Consider the following 25,797-nt stretch of genomic DNA (forward strand, 5'->3'; position numbering starts at 1 on the left):
CCTGAGTTTGTGCCTTGCTTCATGGAGACAGGGTGTTTTAATAAGTGGATTAAATGGTGTTTATTCCAGATAAATATACTGTTCCCTGTAGTTATTTAAAGAAATAATGCAGCCATATATGTATATATAAATATATATATATAATATAACAGAAATTCTAAAAGGCTTCTGAAAGGGCTCAGTATTAATAAAGATTATTTTTATTTACCTTTCAAAAAGTCCAAATACATGTACATCTGCTGATATGAAACCCAATAATGCTCATATAGGAATAACACTACACTAGAAATTAATATTAAGCACTACACGGACCCCCATCTTCTGATACAAAGGAATACAAATACAAATCAAGATATTTATTGAACTACTAAAGGAAATCAAGATATTTATTGAACTACTAAAGGAATAGGGATCAATAGGGAAACATTAAGCATATGTACATATGTAAAATTAAAATGAATGAGTGAATGGATGCATGAATGAATGGGTAAATTGACAAGTTATTGCCAACAGAATGAATGGATGTTATCAAAAACGCAATGAGGGGCAATTAACTCTAAGTAAAGCCGATAAAAATGTAATTTTTGAATATCTCTTGTGTCAACTCTGAGACAGAAGCATGGTAGATGGTTTTCCTACTGTTTCCTACTGGTGATGAAGGCTTGATGATGAGGCGAACTTCCCAGAAAGTGCCAAGCAATGCGAAGCAGACTCGGGGATCTTCGAGTACCAGCTATATGAGAACCGCTGCAGCAGGTTCAGTGAAGCACTTTGGTTCACTGCTTCTTTTGTCTAGTTATCTAATGTTTAGTGTATGAAAAGGCCTTCTCGTAACTGTTGAGCATTGTTAAAACAGTATGTGCGTCTATATTTTCATCTCATGCAGACTATAATGACTATTTGCTACTCTTGCTGGGCCTGAATGTGATTTGCTGCTAAAGCTGCTTAAAATAAAATGTCCGGGTTTCCCAATTAAACAAGAACTCATCAAACATTATTGCTATGTAGCCCATTTCATTCACTTTCATTTCAAATAAACAAAAACTCAGCCATGTAAGTTCATAGGAACAAATGAAGGCAACTAAAATGGGTTCTAAAGGTTCAATGTTTTATTTAATTTAGGTGGAGACAAAAAGGAAAATCATGGATTAAATGAGAAAATACATTGTTCCATAAACTAATGTGTGTGGCACCTTTCTCTGAACAAACACTTGAAATGACAATCGTGAGCCATTAAACTTTAACTAGTCACATAAACTCGCAGTAATTAAATCATCATGCCTTAGTTAGATTCAAGATTCAAGAGCTTTTGTTGACACATGTACAGCAACATTAGAGGCAGTGAAATTTGGCTTTTTCAAGCTCAAATTCCAATTAGAGTGTATAATAAATGTTTGCAATTAATAACTTAATAACATCTAGGTGGCATATACAACAAAATTCAGACTCATCAAGACTTTTCTTTGACAGACATTCGTTGTAAAACTGAGGAAGTTTAAGAAATATTATCTCTAACCCCTATCCTCCTCTACAACACAGACACACACGACAAATACAGTTTATGTAAGTTTTTGTCTGATCGCCTTCACATTGCCACCAACTTTTAAGTCATGTTACTTGCATTTAGTGCATTTAGACCGAGAACTCTTTTGCTCAAGTCTCAGGTCACTGGATTATTTAAATTGAAGCCTGCAAATTGCACATGAAACCCCCCCAGCTCCCTGTAGTCTGGTGGGTGCGTAATAAGCACTGGGTGGTGGTCTCCGTTTCCTGCTTTACATCAATAATGTCTATATTTTCATCTCATGCAGACTATAATGACTAATTGCTACACTTGGTGGGGCTGAGTGTTATTTGCTATTAAGACTGTTAACTTTGCTGTGCTGTATGTTGTTGCACTTACACAGAAATTGATAAATATCTATATCAATATATGAAGACCAAACCTTAGTCTTAATTTTTTACACCACTAATGGTTTAATGTGTGCGCGGTTTTAGTTTGTTAAAAAGAGTAATAGTAGCCTTTTACTGTATCTAAAAGATCAATGTTTTATTTTGTTTAGGTGGAGACAAAAATGAAAATCATGGATTAAATGACAAAATACACTGAAACAAGAATAAATGATAATTCAGAGACATATTGAACCATTCTCTGTCTTTACTTACAATCTATTAAGGTCTGAAATCATTACAAATGATAAAAAATATAATTTTCAGGTGGAGCCATTAAAACAGATTAAAAACAGCAGTGTGTAATTCATAATAATTCATCAGTGGCAGTTATACAGTACAAGAAAGTTTTCACCTCTTACCACCAAGAGTACATATTGATCATTTCAGGTAGATAGAACAAATATTATTCTCAATAGTATTTTTCTTCATATCATGTTCATCACACATTTATTACATCACCTCAGCTAACTGTGGAGCAGACAAGATTACTTTTTCATGCAGAATAAAGAAAGTTCAAGGCTACACTTTGTATTAGCAAAGTACTTCCTTATAAAGCATTCTGATCATAATGTTTAATGTTAAACAAACTTTGCATTGCACAACACTCAAGCCTGACTCTGTGGCCTGAGGTAGAAGCGTCTTGTTAGAGTGCATCTTTCTTTGGTTGGCATCTGTGTATCGTGACCTCTCTCAGTGAGGACTAAAAGATCTTCAAAGCGTTGCATCACCTGTGAGGTTGAAACAAACAGTTTATGACATTAAGCAAACAAATAAATCAAGAACATCATTACTGCTTGCTCTTTGGTCGTGTTGCCTGACAGCTGATATTACTTTCCACTAGATACATTGTATCCTATTATACATGAAAATTTTACACCCTGAAGAGAGTTTACACTTGCAAAACTTACTTTTCTGAAAAGTTCATCAATGTCATCTTCACGCCAGCTGTCGTTGAACACCTCAACAATGTACTGGATAAGAAAAGACCCTTTATTTTCATCTCTATGTGAGACTGTATCTGCAGGAAAATAATACAGACAGTTTTTATTACATAAAGTAACTACTCTTAGCTGTTATTAATGCAGATTATTGATGTTTACATTCTCGAGCTTTAGAATAAGATCTGAGAATATTTCAGACAGACTCACCAGGAGTGGAAGAAAGAAGAGCAATGAAGTCTTTTTCCTTGTGTGCATGTCGCACAAAGTCCTCCTCGATGTCTTCGACACCAGCAGACAGGGATAGATCTGGCTGTTGCACATCATCACAAACCACAGCTGCTTGTGCACTATCACTTACAAGCACAGATCCTTTCTTGCCTACAACACATGTGACATACTTTAAATACAGTGTATATGAGCCTCATCACTTAAAGACAACAAACAAGACATTAGAGGACTTTTTTCCAGAGAGTCAGAGAGTTTTTTTCAGCATCTTTCAAAGATCTGTAAGAACAGATGAGAATCACCTCCTCTGCAGGCCTGGATGATGATGATCTTGGGTTTGTTCAGCAGTGCTGGACATTTCTGTGTGTCCAAGTGTTTGTAAATGTTATCAATGGGGAATTTGTCTGGTTGCCCCTTTTTATGGTTGACACCGAGGACAGCTCCCGGTTTCCCGTGAGACATGATAATCACAAACACGCTGTCTGTCTCTTTGAGTTTTGGATGTTTGGAGAACTTAATTACAGCATCATCAATCTCCTGCGAGAACACAGAAAAGTGAGATACCAGTTACTGTATCGCTCAATCAACCAGAGAAAATGTGTTTTTTTCCATCAAAAATACCTTTCCAGTGAGGTTTGTGTGTTTCACCACCTCGTATCCCAGCGCTTTAAGCAGTTTCTCCATGTTCTGCTCGTCTTTCTCTGCTCCATCTCTGTTTAATTTCTCATCAGTAAACTTTATGTTAGTGATTAGCAGGGCGACACGACTCCTAATGGATTCTTCAGTCACAAGGTAGGGCTGAAAAATGGAAATTTAAACTAAGAAAGTTAATCAAAAAATTATTATAATCATTTACAGGAAAAAATGTACTGGAACTTCTTAGTAGACTTTAATGAAAAAAAATTAAGCTCAAAGAAAACCATTTTATTTCTTGATGAATGATGCACAAGAAACCAACTTAATGTTGGTTCATTTTGCATCAGAACTACATTTTTCTATAATGTTTCCACTGTTGGCAAATAGCTGAAGATAAATCTATCAGTTAAGACCATGTGACATATTTGATAATGCTTTTATGAATGACTAACCTTATCATCGGTTCGTTTGAGTGTGGTTGACGACTTCTGCTGCAAAGACAGACCCTGCTCCGTCTGGGGCTCTGCAGCTGTGAACGGCAAAACACAACGTCACTGTTTAAAATGAAGTTCTTCTACTTGTATACTACACCTATGAAATATGTCAGCTCACCTGGTTCAGCAGGTTGACCAGGAGACAGACCCAGGGTGGTGTAAAGTGCAGCATCTCTGCATTTTAGGTGATCAATCATCTTCCTGCTGGCTTCATCTCCTTTCCTCTTCACCGTGTCAATGAGGCAGCGTGCCCTGTCTGCTGTGGTTTTGTTCTCCTCAAGTATTGAGTCTTTCTCCCCGTCGTTTACGATACCATCATGTAACATGTCATCCAGGAGCTGATTAATAAGGTATTTGTTCACCCTCTCTACAAACTTTCTCCTCACCTTGAAAAGCTCCTTGTCTATAGGAGGGAACATAAAGCAAAAAATAAATTAAAAAAATTAAAATATAATATTCTCAACCCATAAAAAAACACTTAATCCTTCAGTTTAACTGTAATATCCAATATTAACAAATGGGGTTGCCACTTATCCTGACAGTGATGAAAGGATGCTTGGATGTTTAAATTCTGAAAACCATCTGAAATCAATTTGTGATTTAATCATATTTCAGTAACACTTTATGATAAGGTTAATAAACAAATGTTCAAGTGATAAATATAAATTAATGTTTGAAGTAACTGATGATCCACTATGCATTAACTAATCACATAAACTCACAGTAATTAATAGTGAGCCACAAGAATCCATGATGCATTAAATCATCATGAATCATGCATTTTTTAACTCATATTATGAACTGTTACCAATATTTCTTCATGGTTTATGTTTATATGTGTTTTCAAACACACTGTAATAGGAAACTATGAGTACTTCCCTTTTATATCGCGGGAGGAGGGTTGGCGGTGGTTTGTGCCCTTCCTCCTCACACAGAGCAGAAAAGAAGCCTCCAAAGAATTTCACATCATAAATCATTAGACCATAAGTGATATATGTTTTAACTTAATGTACACTTTTCTGTCAAAATCTGATACTTTAATACAAATCTTTACGGGCTGACCTGCGCTCTTTGGACATTTCAGCTCCATAAACTCGTGTTTAATGTTTTCCACCTTTCTATGAACAAACACTTGAAATGACAACCGTTATAACAGAAAACATATTGCAGTTGTCATTTCGACAGATCTTTCTCTTACACACTGAGCTGTTAATCGATATTTCGAAAAACAAAAAGGTTGCATCATATTATTTCATCTTCTTTTCTTTTTGCAAATAAAACAAAACAAAACAAAACGGAGCGGGCATAAACGATCAGCAAAGTGAAACTTAATAGTCTACGTGGTATATACAACAAACTCATCAAGACTTTTCTTTGACACGCATTCGTTGTAAAACTGAGAAAACAGAAAGATTATGAAGAAATATTATCTCTAACCCCTATCCTCCTCACCGCCTCCACACGGTAAATACAGTTTATGTAAGTTTTTGTCTGATCGCCTTCACATTGCCGCCAACTTTTAACTTATGTTACTTACAAAATGCATTTAGACCGAGAACTCTTACCTGCCATTGCTCAAGTCTCAGGTTACTGGATTATTTAAATTGAAGTCTGCAAATTGTACATTGAAACAGATCCCTGTAGCCTACGTAGGGGAGATCGGAGATGACTGTAACATGGCTTAGTTGTAACACTTTCGATTTCTCCAATCAGGAACATGTTACAATTCATCTGATTCACTCTGCACATGCTCAATTTAGTCCTTGTTCCACATCTGAGGAAGTTGCACCCTGTGGCAAGTTATTTTTGTGATAGCATTGCCCACTTTGTAGATGAACTCATCAAACTTAAATCATGTTAATTGTGTGTCTGTGTAGATATCTTTCATGCAAGTGGTTAGTGCTAATGTTTTAGTTGTTAGCTGTAAGGTAGTTCATGCCTATAAGAGTCTCGGTTAGTTGTAACAACATGTGAAAAAATGTTACAACCTACCCCAAGCAAAAAATTAATTGTATTTATATGTTAACCTTGAATTTCAATATGCATAGGTCATGGAAGAGAAAGCCAGGGGGGTGCCTCTCAACATTTTGTAGTGCCATACACACTCCATACACACTTGGCACACATAGACACCGACACACTCACACAGAAACACACTAATGTTCAATTGATGAAGATGGTGCACATTTGCACATTTTGTTTAGTGTTATTATAATGTTAAAATGAAAGTGTAACACACACACACACACACACACACACACACACACACACACATCCCAATTATGTTAAAAAAACATCAAAAATAATTTAAGTAATGAATAAAAAGTTTTCAATATGTTAAGTATTTGTCATAATCCTTATTTCATAATGTTACATTTCACCTCAGGGTATGTTACAACTAACCTGGACTATGGGGTCAATTGTAACATTTCACTGCTTGTGTTTGAGACTAAACCATGCATTTTCTGTTTGTGTTGCAGAGATAACAGGTACACCATTTAATAGCAGGCACATGTCACTAGTTTGCATCACATTTTGAAGGCAGTGGTTTAAAAGTTCCCAAGCTACAGACAGAAATGTCAAAAATGTTACAACCATCCCCAGTCTCCCCTAATGGACACTGGGTGAGTTGGTAGCCTACTCACTGAGGCTACCAACAAGTACGTTACTTGTTTTACATCAAGTAATGTACTTGAATTAATCAGCACAACAGGGTACTATTAAAGGTTAAAAATGAAGCATAAAAAATACACCAATCAAAGATGCACAAGACATATTCTAACCACACATAAATCACACCATTGTTACTCACAAATCGTATTTTGAAAGCCAAAATGTTACAAAACTGCTGGTTAAAGATTCACTTCACCGAAATTACAAAGAAGACAGTATCGTATGTAACTCTAGTGTTGTCTGACCATACATACTGCATGTATGTATGGTCAAATATGTTTGTTGGGGGGTTTACATATCTGAAGAGGGAGATTTGTTTTCTTTTGCCTAAAAAGGGGAGTTTTTCAGCAACATCAGCAGATACATTAGAACATTTTTTAATTTTAAACTGCATTGTGTTCTTCTGCTATTCCTCTAAACTGCATTATACTCTTCTTGTTGGGAATGTAACATTTACTAAGTAATATTTCTAACATGTTTATTTGTTTATTTGGTGTCATGTACCCTGTCTCAAAGAGAATAACAAGCCCACAACAGCAGACATTCACAACCCAAGAAAAAACATATTGAAAAGAAAAAGCCTTAACCCAACTGTTATCAGTCCTGTTAATATATAATGTTAACCAGGAAAGGTACAGATATTCATAAAACCTTTTCTAAACATCTGGTTCTATATTGTAACAACATAAAGAGAGACTCTTGAAAGATGGCGTAGTGAAGTTTTAATTTGTGGTTAAACATCTGGACAGAAATGAATAAAAACAAACACAAGTAAATGCCCATTCATAGTCAATATGTCACACTAAAAAATCTTAAAAAGGTTAATTATGCTGAGTTAACTTACTTATACAATACAATTACAACAAGATCTGACAAGAGGAATGACCACAGCTATCATATACTTTAATCCTCTATATGCTGAAATGGATTTCCAATATAGTCCCTGTTTAATATATGTGTAAACTACCACCTATTTAAATGATGAGAAATTAATAACAATATATAACTCGTAGAGATTTTTGATTTTCAGGCACATTGTGTCTGACTTAATGGCAGTGTTGTCTGGTGTCATAACCTTTAAAAAGTTTAAAATAGATAATAAATGATGCACATTTTACATGATGTGGTGTTATAGAAGATCAAAGTCATTTCATAATTTTGTGTGAGTGGGTGAATTTTGAAATTTGATGGAAGAACAAGGAGCCATGTGAAGGAAATCATTCAATATCCTGTTTTTCTTTAATAGAAAGTCAATCTCAGTAAGCAACCAGTTGAAATGAAACATGGCTACAAAGTCTGTGTTGGATCCTGTCTCAGAGGCCTGGGAAGAGGTAGAAGCGCTTTGGGAGACTGCATCTGTCTTTGGTAGGCATCAGCTTTTTGGTCGCAGAGGGGAAATCCTCTTCAAAGCGTTGCATGACCTGTGAGGTTGAAACAAACAGTGTATGACATTAAACAAGGCAAATAAAACAAGAACATCATTACTGCTTGCTCTTTGGTCTTGTTGCCTCACAGCTGATATTACTTTCCGCTAGATAGATCGTATCCTATTATATATGAAAATTTTACATCCAGAAGAGAGTTTACACTTGCAAAACTTACTTTTCTGAAAAGTTCCTCAATGTCTTCCTTATGCGCAAAGGTGTTCACTACCTCAAAAATAAACTTGATGAGAAAAGATCCAAGGAATCTATTTCTATATGAGACAGTATCTGCAGGAAAAACATACAATTTTTATTACATAAGGTAACTACTCTTAGCTGTTATCAATACTGATTATTGATGTTTATATTCCTGAGCTTTAAAATAAGATCTGATAACATTTCAGACAGACTCACCAGGGGTGCAAGAAAGAAAACGAATGAAGTCTTTTTCTTTGTGTGCATGTCGCAAAGCATCCTCCTCAATGTCTTCTACACCAGCAGACAGGGATAGATCTGGCTGTTGCACATCATCACAAACCACAGCTGCTTTTGCACTATCACTTACAAGCACAGATCCTTTCTTTTCTGCAACACATGTGACATACTTTAAATACAGATCACAAGGGCCTTGTCACTTAAAGCAACAACCAAGACATTAGCAGACTTATACAAGGCTATATTAATATACAAAAAATAAAGCTATTAAATGTAGGTCCTAAAAAAAACCATGTTGATGTTTGGTGTATCTGTGAGAACAGATGAGAATCACCTCTTCTGCAGGCCTGGATGATGATGATCTTGGGTTTGTCCAGCAGCGCTGGACATTTCTGTGTGTCCAAGTGTTTGTAAATGTTATCAATGGGGAATTCGTCCGGTTCCCAACCCAAGAAAAAACATATTGAAAAGAAAAAGCCTTAACCCAACTGTTATCAGTCCTGTTAATATATAATGTTAACCAGGAAAGGTACAGATATTCATAAAACCTTTTCTAAACATCTGGTTCTATATTGTAACAACATAAAGAGAGACTCTTGAAAGATGGCGTAGTGAAGTTTTAATTTGTGGTTAAACATCTGGACAGAAATGAATAAAAACAAACACAAGTAAATGCCCATTCATAGTCAATATGTCACACTAAAAAATCTTAAAAAGGTTAATTATGCTGAGTTAACTTACTTATACAATACAATTACAACAAGATCTGACAAGAGGAATGACCACAGCTATCATATACTTTAATCCTCTATATGCTGAAATGGATTTCCAATATAGTCCCTGTTTAATATATGTGTAAACTACCACCTATTTAAATGATGAGAAATTAATAACAATATATAACTCGTAGAGATTTTTGATTTTCAGGCACATTGTGTCTGACTTAATGGCAGTGTTGTCTGGTTTCATAACATTTAAAAAGTTTAAAATAGATAATAAATGATGCACATTTTACATGATGTGGTGTTATAGAAGATCAAAGTCATTTCATAATTTTGTGTGAGTGGGTGAATTTTGAAATTTGATGGAAGAACAAGGAGCCATGTGAAGGAAATCATTCAATATCCTGTTTTTCTTTAATAGAAAGTCAATCTCAGTAAGCAACCAGTTGAAATGAAACATGGCTACAAAGTCTGTGTTGGATCCTGTCTCAGAGGCCTGGGAAGAGGTAGAAGCGCTTTGGGAGACTGCATCTGTCTTTGGTAGGCATCAGCTTTTTGGTCGCAGAGGGGAAATCCTCTTCAAAGCGTTGCATGACCTGTGAGGTTGAAACAAACAGTGTATGACATTAAACAAGGCAAATAAAACAAGAACATCATTACTGCTTGCTCTTTGGTCTTGTTGCCTCACAGCTGATATTACTTTCCGCTAGATAGATCGTATCCTATTATATATGAAAATTTTACATCCAGAAGAGAGTTTACACTTGCAAAACTTACTTTTCTGAAAAGTTCCTCAATGTCTTCCTTATGCGCAAAGGTGTTCACTACCTCAAAAATAAACTTGATGAGAAAAGATCCAAGGAATCTATTTCTATATGAGACAGTATCTGCAGGAAAAACATACAATTTTTATTACATAAGGTAACTACTCTTAGCTGTTATCAATACTGATTATTGATGTTTATATTCCTGAGCTTTAAAATAAGATCTGATAACATTTCAGACAGACTCACCAGGGGTGCAAGAAAGAAAACGAATGAAGTCTTTTTCTTTGTGTGCATGTCGCAAAGCATCCTCCTCAATGTCTTCTACACCAGCAGACAGGGATAGATCTGGCTGTTGCACATCATCACAAACCACAGCTGCTTTTGCACTATCACTAACAAGCACAGATCCTTTCTTTTCTGCAACACATGTGACATACTTTAAATACAGATCACAAGGGCCTTGTCACTTAAAGCAACAACCAAGACATTAGCAGACTTATACAAGGCTATATTAATATACAAAAAATAAAGCTATTAAATGTAGGTCCTAAAAAAAACCATGTTGATGTTTGGTGTATCTGTGAGAACAGATGAGAATCACCTCTTCTGCAGGCCTGGATGATGATGATCTTGGGTTTGTCCAGCAGCGCTGGACATTTCTGTGTGTCCAAGTGTTTGTAAATGTTATCAATGGGGAATTCGTCCGGTTCCTCGTCTTTATATTTGACACCGAGGACAGCTCCTGGTTTCCCGTGAGACATGATAATCACAAACACGCTGTCTGTCTGTCTGAGTTTTGGATGTTTGGAGAACTTAATTACAGCATTGTCAATCTCCTGCGAGAACACAGAAAAGTCAGATGCCAGTTACCGTATCGCTGAATCAACCAGACAAAATAATACTTTTGATTTACACTAACATGAGAAAATGTGTTTTTTGGTCATCAAAAGTACCTTTCCAGTGAGGTTTGTGTGTTTCACCACCTCGTATCTCAGCGCTTTAAGCAGTTTCTCCATGTTCTGCTCATCTATGTCTGCTCCATCTCTGTTTAATTTCTCATCAGTAAACTTTATATTAGTGATTAGCAGGGCAACACGACTCATAATGGAATTTTTGGCCGCAAGGTAAATCTGAAAAATGGAAATTTAAACGAAAAAAGTTAAACAAAGTTAAACATAAATGTATTATGATAATTTAAAAGAAAAATATACTGTATATAGTAGACTTTAATTAAGAAAAAATGTAGCTTAAAGAAAAACATTTTATTTTTTGATAAATGATGCACAACATTATTTGGTTTGCACCAAAACTACATTTTTCCATAATGTTTCCACTATTGGGAAATAGCTGAAGGTAAATCTGTCAGTTCAGACCATGTGACATATTTGATAATGCTTTAATGAATGACTAACTCTTTTATCATTCTGTTTTTCCCTCCAGAATGCTTCGGTTGTTGGGATGAGTGTCGGTGACCACTCCTGCTCCGTCTGGGGCTCTGCAGCTGTGAACGGCAAAACGCAACATCACTGTTCAAATTGAAGTTCTTCTACTTGTGTACTACACCTATGAAATATGTCAGCTCACCTGGTTCAGCAGGTCGACCAGGAGACAGACCCAGGGTGGTGTAAAGTGCAGGATCTCTGTGTTGAAGGAGAGCAATCATCGTCCTGCTGGCTTCATCTCCTTTCTTCCTCACTATGTCAATGAGGCAGCGTGCTTTGTCTGCTCTGGTTATGTTGTTCCCAAGTATGAAGTCTATCTCTTCGTCATACATGACACAATGCACTAAAAGGTCATCCAGGAGCTGCCTAATAAGTACTTCATTCGCCCTCATCACAAACGTAGTCCTCACCTTGGCAAGCTCCTTGCCTTGGAGAGGGAATATGAAGCAAAAAAAATTAGTTTTACTAAGTTTAACGATACATTGGAAACCACTGATAGTGATCACAGTTATGTTGATCAACTGCTTATATGGATCAAAAAGCTCAGGACAGAATCATTCTTATACAAATGCTGTTTAAATAATTTGCTTATAGTAATCGAATAGTCCGCTTACATTGTTAATTTTTGTTTTTTTCATACATGAAAATATATATATATATGGAAAAAAATTAAAACTACAGTTATTCTATTTTCTCCTTACCTTACTCCCATAGTTCATGTATGATAGTATTTAGCGGCTGCAGCACCATTATCAGGGGTTGCAGCGCACCTCCACAGGGTTGTGCGGAGGTGCGGGGTGTGGGCATGTTTATTTGTAACCGCCGTGAAACAATCAGAGAATAACATTTTATTCCTCTCGTTCACCGGCTTTCTCGCTACCACTGCTCACTCTCCTCATCCACTCTCTAGCTCGCTCGACCACTGCTTCTTTCTCTCTCTCTCTCTCTCTCTCTCTCGGCTTTATTAAAATGAGTCGGGAAGCCATCAGCAAAGTCTAACTTTACTTTTAACGTTATCAAACAAAGAGAAATGTCCTCCCCTCTTCCTAGTAATGTTTTTGTCTTCCCTCATGGCAGGGTTGTACAGTGTTATAAGTTGCATTTCTCCAAAAGTTGATTCTGGTCCAACTTTCTCACTGTGGCACCCCTGCGGCACCCACCCCCACAGCCTAAACACACAACTCGTCTGTTTCAGGCTGGGAGGCTGGTGCTGTGTGCACATTGAAATCATGACGGGAAAAAGAAAAGGGAAAAGTCATTTTCTCTCAATGAAAAATGTAGTCTTCTTGATGCTTATGTTAAACTGCCAAAAACGAGCCAACGAGATGCAGCAGCAAGCAGCAACAACAAGTGTTTGAAACAGCTGCATGGTATATTGAAACAGTCAATAAAATTCAGTAAATAGTGAATCTGCCTGTTTCATTATTTTATATTAATGTAATAAATATACAAATGTCAATTAAATGGTAATCTATCTGAGAAAAAAAAATCGGTTATAATTATCATCCACTTATAGTGATCAGTTTGACCTGAATGGACATGATCACTATAAGCGGTTTCAGTAACACTTTATAATACAGTGTAACTCCCCATCACTTACCATGTAATCTCCCAGAACTCATGGTGCAACTTCCTCGTATGAATCCGTACATATAAAATACTTACTGGTTCTTACTGGTACTTAAATGCAGGTACAGTGGAAGAAAACAAGACAATGAGAGACAAGGGAGTAACAATCAGGGATTTGAAGTGTAACTTCCCGACATTTACCATGTAATTTCCTGGAACTTATGGTGTAACTTCCTCGTATAAATCAGTATATATGTACATGTGCAATAAAATCACATGTTTTTGCCCTTTGCTCATGGCTGTTATGACAATATTTTTTATGCATGTGTGTTTGGCAGGCTAGCTTCACCCACACTCCAGAGATTTATTATGTTTATGTCTTGTACTTCATTGTATGAATTTGAATAAGAACAAGTCCAGAAATGGGTCCATACTTTTGAAAATTAGCTCCTAGCAGGCATGTTGGTTGAGCACTGCGGCAGCTCATAACAAGCATCTTACCTCTCTCAAGTGCATATATATTGCACATATACGTATGTACTGATTCATACGAGGAAGTTACACCATAAGTTCCAGGAAATTACACGGTAAATGTCGGGAAGTTACCCTTTAAATCCCCAATTGTTACTCCCTTGTTTCTTGTTGTCTTGTTTTCTGCCACTGTACCTACATTTAAATACCAGTAAGAACCAGTAAGTATTTTATATGTACAGATTCATATGAGGAAGTTACACCGTAACTTCTGGGAGATTACATGGTAAGTGATGGTAAGTTACCCTGTAAAATGTGGGCTGTATTATAAAGTGTTACCACAATTTCCACTTTATGTGTTTTCAAGCACACTGTAAAAGTAAGGTAGTGTTTGTTATTTATCAGAGGGAGGGGAGTGGCTGGGGTGTGACTTCGTTTTTTTTTTTGATCTTGACCCTCCCTGGAGCTACAAATATTTTTCCTTGAGCCTCCCTGAGTGACTGGGGGAAAATGCATGACCCTCCCTCCACTATAAATAACCATATTTTATTATATTTACACCAAAGGTAGGTAGTATTGGAGAAAATAAAAAGCAAAGGCTGACCTTTTCAAATCATTTCGTTTAATAGTGAACCGTGACTCTTAAACCTTGGCCCTCTGACCCCCCTTTCCTCGTCAGGAAAAAAAGCAAACTAGCAGCTCAATTTCCCGTACAGTACTGCAAAAGTTACCCATGACAATTCCAGCTCTGAAACAAAAATAAGTTGCTAACTTAGTCCAGCCAATGTAACAATCAAACAGCACGGAGGGAGTGAGAGATGTCACCAAAACAAACAGATAATTTCTTAAGCAAAATGCAAATCCTCCTTACAAATAATCACATCATCACACAAGCTGTGTGCACTTCCGCAGAATATGAGTGCATGACAGTCACCCATCCTACCACACATAACCAACAACATTTAATAAGCCTATACATCACAGACACACACACACACACACACACACACACACACACACACACACTCACATACATCACAGCGCACACACATTAGCGACACATATTAATGACCGTTTTTCCAAATAAAGTAACATACGCAACAGTGGCGGCAGCAGCCAGAATAATATCAGTTGGCACGGCAGTCGTTATCAGATTTTAAAAACTTACCCTTTGATGATCACATTGATGAAAGTTACTTGAAAAAAAAGCCTTGGCTTTCGGCGCCAAATTAGCTCTGGTGAAGGTCTTCCTTTGCCAATTAACTCCAACTTTTCATTAAAAGTTAATCTTGAAAAAGGCATGGATAATCCTCACTAGCCATCGTTACTCCTGGCTTGTTTGTCTAGCTTTTGATTGTGTCTGCTCCATTTCAGTGCACCGGTGTACCGCTCAACACGTAACACTGAAGGGCAGGAAAACTGTTTAAACTATGTGTTTAATGGATAATCTGCCTGTAATTTGTGTAATCTGTCAGTCAGTGGCAGCAACCACGTAGTTGTCAACTGACAAAACAAATAGCAGTGTCGGCCTACAGGGCAAAAGCCATGGTAGATTTCCTAGCTGACAAATAATTGCCAGCATGGACACTAATGTTCACAATATGATTTCATGTAAGCCTGAATGGCATTATCAGTTCTCTGTCTCATCAATCTTCTTTGACTTGTTTGTGTTTGTATGGGCCATATAGTCATGCCTGTTGTTACTTGCAAAGTGTATTTTGAATAGAAATCATTCATTCTTACCTGCCATTACTGTCTCAGAGGCCTGGAAAGCCTGGAGGCCTGGAAAGAGGTAGAAGCACTTTGGAAGACTGCATCGGTCTTTGGTAGGCATCTGCTTTTTGTCCACTGAGGAGAAATCCTCTTCAAAGCGTTGCATGACCTGTAAGGTTGAAACAAACAGTGTATGACATTAAACAAGGCAAATAAAACAAGAACATCATTACTGCTTGCTCTTTGGTCTTGTAGCCTCACAGCTGATATTACTTTCAGCTAGATAGATCGTATCCTATTATATATGAAAATTTTACATCCAGAATAGAGTTTGAACTTGCAAAACTTACTTTTCTGAAAAGTTCCTCAATGTCATCCTTATGCGCGAAGGTGTTCAGTACCTCAAAAATATATGTGATAAGAAAAGATCCAAGGAATCTATTTCTATATGAGACAGTATCTGCAGGAAAAACATACAGTTTTTATTACATAAGGTAACTACTCTTAGCTGTTATCAATACTGATTATTGATGTTAATGTTCCTGATTAAAATAAGATCTGATAACATTTCAGACAGACTCACCAGGGGTGCAAGAAAGAAAACGCATAAAGTCTTTTTCATCCTCGATGTCTTCTACACCAGCAGACAGGGATAGATCTGGCTGTTGCACATCATCACAAACCACAGCTGCTTTTGCACTATCACTTACAAGCACAGATCCTTTCTTTTCTGCAACACATGTGACATACTTTAAATACAGATCACAAGGGCCTTGTCACTTAAAGCAACAACCAAGACATTAGCAGACTTATACAAGGCTATATTATTATACAAAAAGTAAAGCTTTTAAATATAGATCCTAAAAAAATGTTGATGATATGTTGATGTTTGGTGTATCTGTGAGAACAGATGAGAATCACCTCCTCTGCAGGCCTGGATGATGATGATCTTGGGTTTGTCCAGCAGTGCTGGACATTTCTGTGTGTCCAAGTGTTTGTAAATGTTATTAATGGGGAATTCATCCGGTTGCCCCTTTTTATGGTTGACACCGAGGACAGCTCCCAGTTTCCCGTGAGACATGATAATCACAAACACGCTGTCTGTCTCTTTGAGTTTTGGATGTTTGGAGAACTTAATTACAGCATTGTCAATCTTCTGCGAAAACACATAAAAATCAGATACCAGTTACTGTATCGCTCAATCAACCAGACAAAATAACACTTTTAATTTACACTAACATGAGAAAATGTGTTTTGTTTTGGTTTTTTTTTTAAATCAAAAGTACCTTTCCAGTGAGGTTTGTGTGTTTCACCACCTCGTATCCCAGTGCTTTAAGCAGTTTCTCCATGTTCTGCTCATCTATGTCTGCTCCATCTCTGTTTAATTTCTCATCAGTAAACTTTATGTTAGTGATTAGCAGGGCGACACGACTCATAATGGATTTTTTGGCTGCAGGGTAAATCTGAAAAATGGAAATTTAAATGAAGAAAGTTCAACAAAGTTAAACAAAAATGTATTATGATAATTTACAGGAAAAATATACTGTATATAGTAGACTTTAATTTAAAAAATGTAGCTCAAAGAAAAACATTTTATTTCTCAATAAATTATGCACAAGAAACCAACTTAATGTTGGTTAGTTTTACATCAAAACTACATTTTTCCATAATGTTTCCACTATTGGGAAATAGCTGAAGGTAAATCTGTCAGTTAAGACCATGTGACATATTTGATAATGCTTTAATGAATGACTAACTCTTTTATCATTCTGTTTTTCCCTCCAGAATGCTTCGGTTGTTGGGATCAGTGTCAGTGACCACTCCTGCTCTGTCTGGGGCTCTGCAGCTGTGAACGGCAAAACGCAACATCACTGTTCAAATTGAAGTTCTTCTACTTGTGTACTACACCTATGAAATATGTCAGCTCACCTGGTTCAGCAGGTTGACCAGGAGACAGACCCAGGGTGGTGTAAAGTGCAGGATCTCTGTGTTGAAGGAGAGCAATCATCGTCCTGCTGGCTTCATCTCCTTTCTTCCTCACTATGTCAATGAGGCAGCGTGCTTTGTCTGCTCTGGTTATGTTGTTCTCAAGTATGAAGTCTATCTCTTCGTCATACATGACACAATGCACTAAAAGGTCATCCAGGAGCTGCTTAATAAGTACTTCATTCGCCCTCATCACAAACGTAGTCCTCACCTTGGCAAGCTCCTTGCCTAGGAGAGGGAATATGAAGCAAAAAAAAAAAAAAAGTTTTACTAAGTTTAACGATACATTGGAAACCACTGATAGTGATCACAGTCATGGTGATCAACTGCTTATATGGATCAAAAAGCTCAGGACAGAATCATTCTTATGCAAATGCTGTTTAAATAATTTGCTTATAGTAATCGAATAGTCCGCTTACATTGCTTACGAAGAGAAATGTCCTCCCCTCTTCCTAGAAATGTTTTTGTCCTCCCTCATGGCAGGTTTACAACTTTCAAGCAACATTATAACTTAAAATAACATTCAACCTCTCTTATGTATTTATATGAATGTACAGAACACATGGCTCCACTGGACAGCGCCATCTTGGTTCATACTACACCTGCCTATTGGCTATGTATGCAGTGAACGACACACTCAAACAGTGCCTCATTACGAGCACCTTCTAAACTTTGAGAAACAATCACCAGTTCACTCCAGACTACCAGGTACTACATTGATACACATTGCATGAAAAATAGTTATTCTCTCAGACTTGTCATCCTGAAACTCTCCGGAGCGACTGAAAATGGGATACAACTTACGTCTGCTACGAAGGATTGATTGACAGTCTATTCAACCAATCAAAATACACAGTAAGCAGGACTGAGCAAATGATAGGCAAAGACATGAAACTAAGAACAGACATTTGAGCAATATAAAAACTGAGGTAGAAATACATGAAAGGATATGAAATCTTCTTTACAGCTGCCCCAAAATATGGTGTGCCATATTTGCTGTCAAGGAGAAGATTTACTCAGTCAATGTCCTCGTCTGGAAGGGCTGGGAGCTTGATGAGACGCGCAACTGGCCTTGTGTATGTCTTCACTTCAATCTGAACTCAGCTGTACGGATTCATCCATCTGCTCCTGGGATGATCTTGCTCACTTGTCCAATTGGCCAAGACGCCCTTGGCAGCTGTGGGTCAACGACCATGACCACTGTGTCTGACTGGAGGTCCTCATTGTCATTCCACCACTTGGAGCGGGTCTGTAGATTAAGCAAGTCATACCTCACAAAGGGCCTCCAGAACTAGTCAGCCAACGCTTGGCAGTGTCAACATCAACAGCGACTTAGAAGCTCTGACTCCTGGTAAACAGTCTGAGGCAATGCAGTGTCAAGCCGCCCCATGAGGAGCAAGTTTGGTGTGATGGGTTCTGGGTCTGCCACATCTGTAGACAAGTACCCCAAAGGCTTCGAATTTAAGATTCCTTCCACTTCAATAAGCATGGTGTTAAGGACTTCCTCAAGGATGATCTGTGCTTTCACATTGGCGTTTAGAGTGGTCTTGACAGATCTAATCTCACATTCCCAAACTCTCCCAAAATGAGGGGCGCTTGGTGGGTTGATTGTGAACACAATCTGATATTTACCCAGCTTTGCTTGAGGGGTGGGGTGCAGAGCCCTGAATACCTCCAGTAGTTCTCCGATCTCCACCTTTGAAATTCGTGCCCTGGTCGGACAGAAGCTCTGCAGCTTTTCCTCTCCATGCAATGAATCTCTGCAGGGCCATGAGAAAGGAATCTGAATCGAGGCTGAACAGGAGCTACATATGGACTGCTCTAGTTGTCATGCACTTAAACAGGACCCCTGACCTTTTCTCATTCCATCGTCCCACTTTCACTTGGAGAGTTCCAAAGCGGTCTGATCCAGTGGAGGTGCATGCTGGCTGGCAAAGAAGTAGATGAGATTCGCGTGGGTCGGACATTTTCAGAACAGTAAGTTTGGCCCTCCATCTTTGGCATTCTACACAGGTTGCTGCAACAGCAGCCCATAACTCAAGTCATGGCATGAACTGCTGGCACTTAGGGGCTACCCTTGATCTAGCAGTCAGGAACGCCACTTGAACTTGCCTCTGGTAATCATCTGTGAGTAGGTGTGCCACTGACCCATATGCACATTCTGATGCATCACAGAATATGTGTACATCCCTGATGCTATCCGTGAGGTCAATTTCAGTGCTTGCATAGCAGTGGGAAAGGAAATCAAGGGTAAGTATTTCAGTTTGTCCTCCCAGGTGTTCCAGGCCTAGAGAGGCTTGCTGTGCAAGAAGGGATCATGCCATTGTCTGTGTTTGTCCCACAGACTTTGCACCAGTACCTTGGCTCTTGTAGTGTAAGGCACAATGAATCCCAGCGGATCATATTGCTTGGCTAGTATACGGTAGATGCTTCTCATTGTGGGTGTGGGGCATCCTGTGCCACATGCTTGCCTTTGCATATCTGACTGGTTGCTTTGAGCCGGCACTGTGCTGCTTGGTGGCCACGGCCACACCTCCAGCACTTCTTATTGGACTTCACTGACATGCTCCTCTGTTCTTTAGTAAGTTGACTGAAGTTTGAGCGCTGGTGTAGGAAATGCAGTGTGTTGTTGCAATACAGGTAATACGGTTTCACCTTTTCTTGGGATGTGTTTGTGGAAAGAGTAGGCTCTTTGGCGGTGGTGAAGGTTGGGGCTGCACCTTGTAGGATGGTCATCAACCTATGTAAGTTGGAGTCTCTGCATCGATCCTTCCTTAGCTCTGTGCTCTCCTTCCCTTCACTGCGGCCAATATTGAGTGCACTCTGTAAGATCTCAAGCTCGTACTCCAGCCAATCAGCAAAGTTCAGAAGGGTTGGGACTTTGATCTTCAGTGGATGAACATACCTTTTGAAGTTGGCGCGCATGACGTGAGGCAATTTGGCAGTAAGTCTCATGGCCTGTGTTGGGTGCTGGCACAGGCAGACTGTTGGGCTGAGATAACTGTTCAGGTTGTGAAAGGGACTAGACCTGTGGTGGCGGGACTGGTGGAGGAGGGTGCGGAGAAGATAGAGGAGTGCTAGCTTCTATCTGACATTTCATGTGTTATGTCCGTTCTCTGATTCTCTTCTTGAAGCTGCCTAATAGCTCTTAAAACCTGTGGTAAAGCAGCTGTAGCAGGATGGTGGAATAACAGTGGCATATTGTAGGTGGCTTCAGCAGTGCTCATCCATCCAGGACTTGGAGCAGCTTCAGCCCCAAGAGCATACCAGTGACTTGGCTCATTGGTCACTGTGCTCCATTGCTGTACCTCTGCCATTGTGTGAGGGGCATCATCTCGGCATAACCCTCCCTTTGACTGAATAATGGCTGTTCTTCAACTGCTTGGTGCTGAACAGTGCGACTTAAGTAGTTACGTAGTGGAGGATGCCTCAAACCAGGGAGGATGACCTTGTAATCCTCCAGCCATAAACAGTCAACTAAGCGGAACTTAATAGTCTACATGGCATATATCACAAAATGCAGACTCATCAAGACGTCTTTGACAGACATTCATTGTAAAACTGAGAAAGTTTAAGAAGTATTTCTAACCCCTATACTCCTAACCGCCTCCATAACACAGACACACATGGTAAATACAGTTTATGTGATTTTGTCTTATCGCTTTCACATTGCCGCCAACTTTTAAGTCATGTTACTTGCAAATTGCATTTATACTGTGAACTCTTACCCGCCATTGCTCAAGTTTGGGATCACTGGATTATTTAAATTGAAGTCTGCTGGGTGAGTTGGTAGCCTATGTTTCCTGTTTTACGTCAAGTAACGTATGTTAAATAATCAGCACAACAGGGTAGTATTAAAGATTAAAAATTAACCATAAAAAATACACCATACTACTTATCAAATGTAAGATGAACAAGACATATTCTAACCACACATATATCATGCCTATTGTTACTTACATACTGTATTTTGAATAGAAATCATTCATTCTTACCTGCCATTACTGTCTCAGAGGCCTGGAAAGCCTGGAGGCGTGGAAAGAGGTAGAAGCGCTTTGGAAGACTGCATCTGTCTTTGGTAGGCATCTTATTTTTGGTCGCAGAGGGGAAATCCTCTTCAAAGCGTTGCATGACCTGTGAGGTTGAAACAAACAGTGTATGACATTAAGCAAGGCAAATAAAACAAGATCATTACTGCTTGCTCTTTGGTCTTGTAGCCTCACAGCTGATATTACTTTCAGCTAGATATTATTATATATGAAAATTTTACACCCAGAAGAGAGTTTACACTTGCAAAACTTACTTTTCTGAAAAGTTCCTCAATGTCATCCTTATGCGCAAAGGTGTTCACTACCTCAAAAATATATGTGATAAGAAAAGATCCAAGGAATCTATTTCTATATGAGACAGTATCTGCAGGAAAAACAAACAGACAGTTTTTATTACATAAGGTAACTACTCTTAGCTGTTATCAATGCAGATTATTGATGTTAATGCTTCTGAGCTTTAGAATAAGATCTGATAATATTTCAGACAGACTCACCAGGGTTGCAAGAAAGAAGAGCAATGAAGTCTTTTTCTTTGTGTGCACATTGCAAAGCATCATCCACAATGTCTTCTTCACCAGCAGACAGGGATAGATCTGGCTGTTGCACATTATCACAAACCACAGCTGCTTCTGCACTATCACTAACAAGCACAGATCCTTTCTTTTCTGCAACACATGTGACATACTTTAAATACAGATCATGAGGGCCTTGTCACTTAAAGCAACAACCAAGACATAAGCAGACTTATACAAAGCTATATTATTATGCAAAAAGTAAAGCTATTAAATGTAGGTCCTAAAAAAAACTATGTTGATGTTTGGTGTATCTGTGAGAACAGATGAGAATCACCTCCTCTGCAGGCCTGGATGATGACGATCTTGGGTTTGTTCAGCAGCGCTGGACATTTCTGTGTGTCCAAGTGTTTGTAAATGTTATCAATGGGGAATTCATCCGGTTCCTCGTCTTTATATTTGACACCGAGGACAGCTCCTGGTTTCCCGTGAGACATGATAACCACAAACACACTGTCTGTCTCTTTGAGTTTTGGATGTTTGGAGAACTTAATTACAGCATTGTCAATCTCCTGCAGAAACACATAAAAATCAGATGCCAGTTACTGTATCACTCAATCAACCAGACAAAATAATACTTTTGATTTACGCTAACATGAGAAAATGTGTTTTTTGGTCATCAAAAGTACCTTTCCAGTGAGGTTTGTGTGTTTCACCACCTCGTATCCCAGCGCTTTAAGCAGTTTCTCCATGTTCTGCTCATCTATGTCTGCTCCATCTCTGTTTAATTTCTCATCAGTAAACTTTATGTTAGTGATTAGCAGGGCGACACGACTCATAATGGATTTTTTGGCCGCAGGGTAAATCTGAAAAATGTAAATGTAAATGAAAAAAGTTCAACAAAGTTTAACAAAAATGTATTATGATAATTTACAGGAAATGTACTGTATATAGTAGACTTTAAGAAAAAATGTAGCTCAAAGAAAAACATTTTATTTCTTGATAAATGATGCACAAGAAACCAACTTAATGTTGGTTAGTTTTACATCAAAACTACATTTTTCCATAATGTTTCCACTATTGGGAAATAGCTGAAGGTAAATCTGTCAGTTAAGACCATGTGACATATTTGATAATGCTTTAATGAATGACTAACTCTTTTATCATTCTGTTTTTCCCTCCAGAATGCTTTGGTTGTTGGGATGAGTGTCAGTGACCACTCCTGCTCTGTCTGGGGCTCTGCAGCTGTGAACGGCAAAACGCAACATCACTGTTCAAATTGAAGTTCTTCTACTTGTGTACTACACCTATGAAATATGTCAGCTCACCTGGTTCAGCAGGTTGACCAGGAGACAGACCCAGGGTGGTGTAAAGTGCAGGATCTCTGTGTTGAAGGAGAGCAATCATCGTCCTGCTGGCTTCATCTCCTTTCTTCCTCACTATGTCAATGAGGCAGCGTGCTTTGTCTGCTCTGGTTATGTTGTTCTTAAGTATGAAGTCTATCTCTTCGTCATACATGACACAATGCACTAAAAGGTCATCCAGGAGCTGCTTAATAAGTACTTCATTCGCCCTCATCACAAACGTAGTCCTCACCTTGGCAAGCTCCTTGCCTAGGAGAGGGAATATGAAGCAAAAAAAAAATAATTACACATTTCAAAATTTTGTCTCTTGAGGTGGTTTGAAAGAAGGTGCTAATAATGAATTAGATGGAACATTAGAAACATTTACAAAAATATTAACACTTTACCAGCTAACTTTAAAAAAACACTTAATCCTCCAGTTTAACTGAAATATCCAAAATCAACAAATTGGGTTGTCACTCATCCTGACATTCTGAAAACCATTTGAAATCAATTTGAAATCAATCAATTTTAATCATATTTCAGTAATACATTATGATAAGGTTGATAAACAAATGTTCAAGTGATAAATAAATTAATGTTTGAAGTAACTGATGATCCACTATGCATTAACTAATCACATAAACTCACAGTAATTAATAGTGAGCCACAAGAATCCATGATGCATTAAATCATCATGAATCATGCATTTTTTAACTCATATTATAAACTGTTACCAATATTTCTTCATGGTTTATGTGTATATGTGTTTTCAAACACACTGTAATAGGAAACTATGAGTACTTCCCTTTTATATTGCGGGAGGAGGGTTGGCGGTGGTTTGTGCCCTTCCTCCTCACACAGAGCAGAAAAGAAGCCTCCAAAGAATTTCACATCATAAATCATTAGACCATAAGTGATATATGTTTTAACTTAATGTACACTTTTCTGTCAGAATCTGATACTTTAATACAAACCTTTACGGGCTGACCTGCGCTCTTTGGACATTTCAGCTCCATAAACTCGTGTTTAATGTTTTCCACCTTTCTATGAACAAACACTTGAAATGACAACCGTTATAACAGAAAACATATTGCAGTTGTCATTTCGACAGATCTTTCTCTTACACACTGAGCTGTTAATCGATATTTCGAAAAACAAAAAGGTTGCATCATATTATTTCATCTTCTTTTCTTTTTGCAAATAAAACAAAACAAAACAAAACGGAGCGGGCATAAACGATCAGCAAAGTGAAACTTAATAGTCTACGTGGTATATACAACAAACTCATCAAGACTTTTCTTTGACACGCATTCGTTGTAAAACTGAGAAAACAGAAAGATTATGAAGAAATATTATCTCTAACCCCTATCCTCCTCACCGCCTCCACACGGTAAATACAGTTTATGTAAGTTTTTGTCTGATCGCCTTCACATTGCCGCCAACTTTTAACTTATGTTACTTACAAAATGCATTTAGACCGAGAACTCTTACCTGCCATTGCTCAAGTCTCAGGTTACTGGATTATTTAAATTGAAGTCTGCAAATTGTACATTGAAACAGATCCCTGTAGCCTACGTAGGGGAGATCGGAGATGACTGTAACATGGCTTAGTTGTAACACTTTCGATTTCTCCAATCAGGAACATGTTACAATTCATCTGATTCACTCTGCACATGCTCAATTTAGTCCTTGTTCCACATCCGAGGAAGTTGCACCCAGTGGCAAGTTATTTTTGTGATAGCATTGCCCACTTTGTAGATGAACTCATCAAACTTAAATCATGTTAATTGTGTGTCTGTGTAGATATCTTTCATGCAAGTGGTTAGTGCTAATGTTTTAGTTGTTAGCTGTAAGGTAGTTCATGCCTATAAGAGTCTCGGTTAGTTGTAACAACATGTGAAAAAATGTTACAACCTACCCCAAGCAAAAAATAATTGTATTTATATGTTAACCTTGAATTTCAATATGCATAGGTCATGGAAGAGAAAGCCAGGGGGGTGCCTCTCAACATTTTGTAGTGCCATACACACTCCATACACACTTGGCACACATAGACACCGACACACTCACACAGAAACACACTAATGTTCAATTGATGAAGATGGTGCACATTTGCACATTTTGTTTAGTTTTATTATAATGTTAAAATGAAAGTGTAACACACACACACACACACACACACACACACACATCCCAATTATGTTAAAAAAAACATCAAAAATAATTTAAGTAATGAATAAAAAGTTTTCAATATGTTAAGTATTTGTCATAATCCTTATTTCATAATGTTACATTTCACCTCAGGGTATGTTACAACTAACCTGGACTATGGGGTCAATTGTAACATTTCACTGCTTGTGTTTGAGACTAAACCATGCATTTTCTGTTTGTGTTGCAGAGATAATTCGTACACCATTTAATAGCAGACACATGTCACTA

General features: G+C 38.0%; 3 protein-coding genes across 3 annotated transcripts; all 3 read right to left on the bottom strand.

Moving 5' to 3' along the window:
- Nucleotides 1-2,023: 2,023 nt before the first annotated feature.
- LOC137186173 (caspase a-like) lies at nt 2,024-5,991 on the bottom strand. The gene is made up of 8 exons (XM_067594873.1): nt 5,815-5,991; nt 4,368-4,652; nt 4,208-4,284; nt 3,741-3,917; nt 3,422-3,656; nt 3,102-3,272; nt 2,862-2,971; nt 2,024-2,681 (listed from the first exon to the last, which is right to left on the bottom strand). Exons 1-8 carry the CDS (start codon nt 5,819-5,821, stop codon nt 2,559-2,561), a joined length of 1,185 nt encoding a protein of 394 aa, XP_067450974.1. The 5' UTR covers nt 5,822-5,991; the 3' UTR covers nt 2,024-2,558.
- Nucleotides 5,992-7,541: 1,550 nt separating this feature from the next.
- On the bottom strand, nt 7,542-9,827 carry LOC137186867 (caspase a-like). The gene is made up of 5 exons (XM_067595898.1): nt 9,797-9,827; nt 9,116-9,259; nt 8,761-8,931; nt 8,525-8,634; nt 7,542-8,343 (listed from the first exon to the last, which is right to left on the bottom strand). The coding sequence occupies exons 1-5, from the start codon at nt 9,825-9,827 to the stop codon at nt 8,236-8,238; spliced, it is 564 nt and encodes a 187-aa protein (XP_067451999.1). The 3' UTR covers nt 7,542-8,235.
- On the bottom strand, nt 9,116-25,015 carry LOC137186172 (uncharacterized). The gene is made up of 22 exons (XM_067594871.1): nt 24,850-25,015; nt 23,341-23,625; nt 23,169-23,257; nt 22,702-22,878; nt 22,350-22,584; nt 21,995-22,165; nt 21,755-21,864; nt 21,447-21,585; nt 17,395-17,679; nt 17,223-17,311; nt 16,752-16,928; nt 16,387-16,621; nt 16,049-16,195; nt 15,816-15,925; nt 15,496-15,634; nt 11,855-12,139; nt 11,683-11,771; nt 11,224-11,400; nt 10,872-11,106; nt 10,517-10,687; nt 10,281-10,390; nt 9,116-10,099 (listed from the first exon to the last, which is right to left on the bottom strand). Exons 1-22 carry the CDS (start codon nt 24,854-24,856, stop codon nt 9,992-9,994), a joined length of 3,570 nt encoding a protein of 1,189 aa, XP_067450972.1. The 5' UTR covers nt 24,857-25,015; the 3' UTR covers nt 9,116-9,991.
- Nucleotides 25,016-25,797: the final 782 nt, after the last annotated feature.

The sequence above is a fragment of the Thunnus thynnus genome, chromosome 7, assembly GCF_963924715.1.
Source record: "Thunnus thynnus chromosome 7, fThuThy2.1, whole genome shotgun sequence".
NCBI classification, from domain to species: Eukaryota; Metazoa; Chordata; class Actinopteri; order Scombriformes; family Scombridae; genus Thunnus; species Thunnus thynnus.

Coding starts and splice junctions, on each gene's coding strand:
- LOC137186173 (XM_067594873.1), bottom strand. Junction 3,918..4,207: donor TCAAACGAACCGATGATAAG/GTTAGTCATTCA, acceptor TCCATTTTTCAG/CCCTACCTTGTGACTGAAGA. Junction 2,682..2,861: donor TTGATGAACTTTTCAGAAAA/GTAAGTTTTGCA, acceptor TCAACCTCACAG/GTGATGCAACGCTTTGAAGA.
- LOC137186867 (XM_067595898.1), bottom strand. CDS start 9,827: ATGACTTTGATCTTCTATAACACCACATCAT. Junction 9,260..9,796: donor CTTCTATAACACCACATCAT/GTAAAATGTGCA, acceptor AGTTGGGTTAAG/GCTTTTTCTTTTCAATATGT. Junction 8,932..9,115: donor CATCCAGGCCTGCAGAAGAG/GTGATTCTCATC, acceptor CATGTGTTGCAG/AAAAGAAAGGATCTGTGCTT.
- LOC137186172 (XM_067594871.1), bottom strand. Junction 22,166..22,349: donor CATCCAGGCCTGCAGAGGAG/GTGATTCTCATC, acceptor CATGTGTTGCAG/AAAAGAAAGGATCTGTGCTT. Junction 11,401..11,682: donor AAAAACAGAATGATAAAAGA/GTTAGTCATTCA, acceptor TCCATTTTTCAG/ATTTACCTTGCGGCCAAAAA.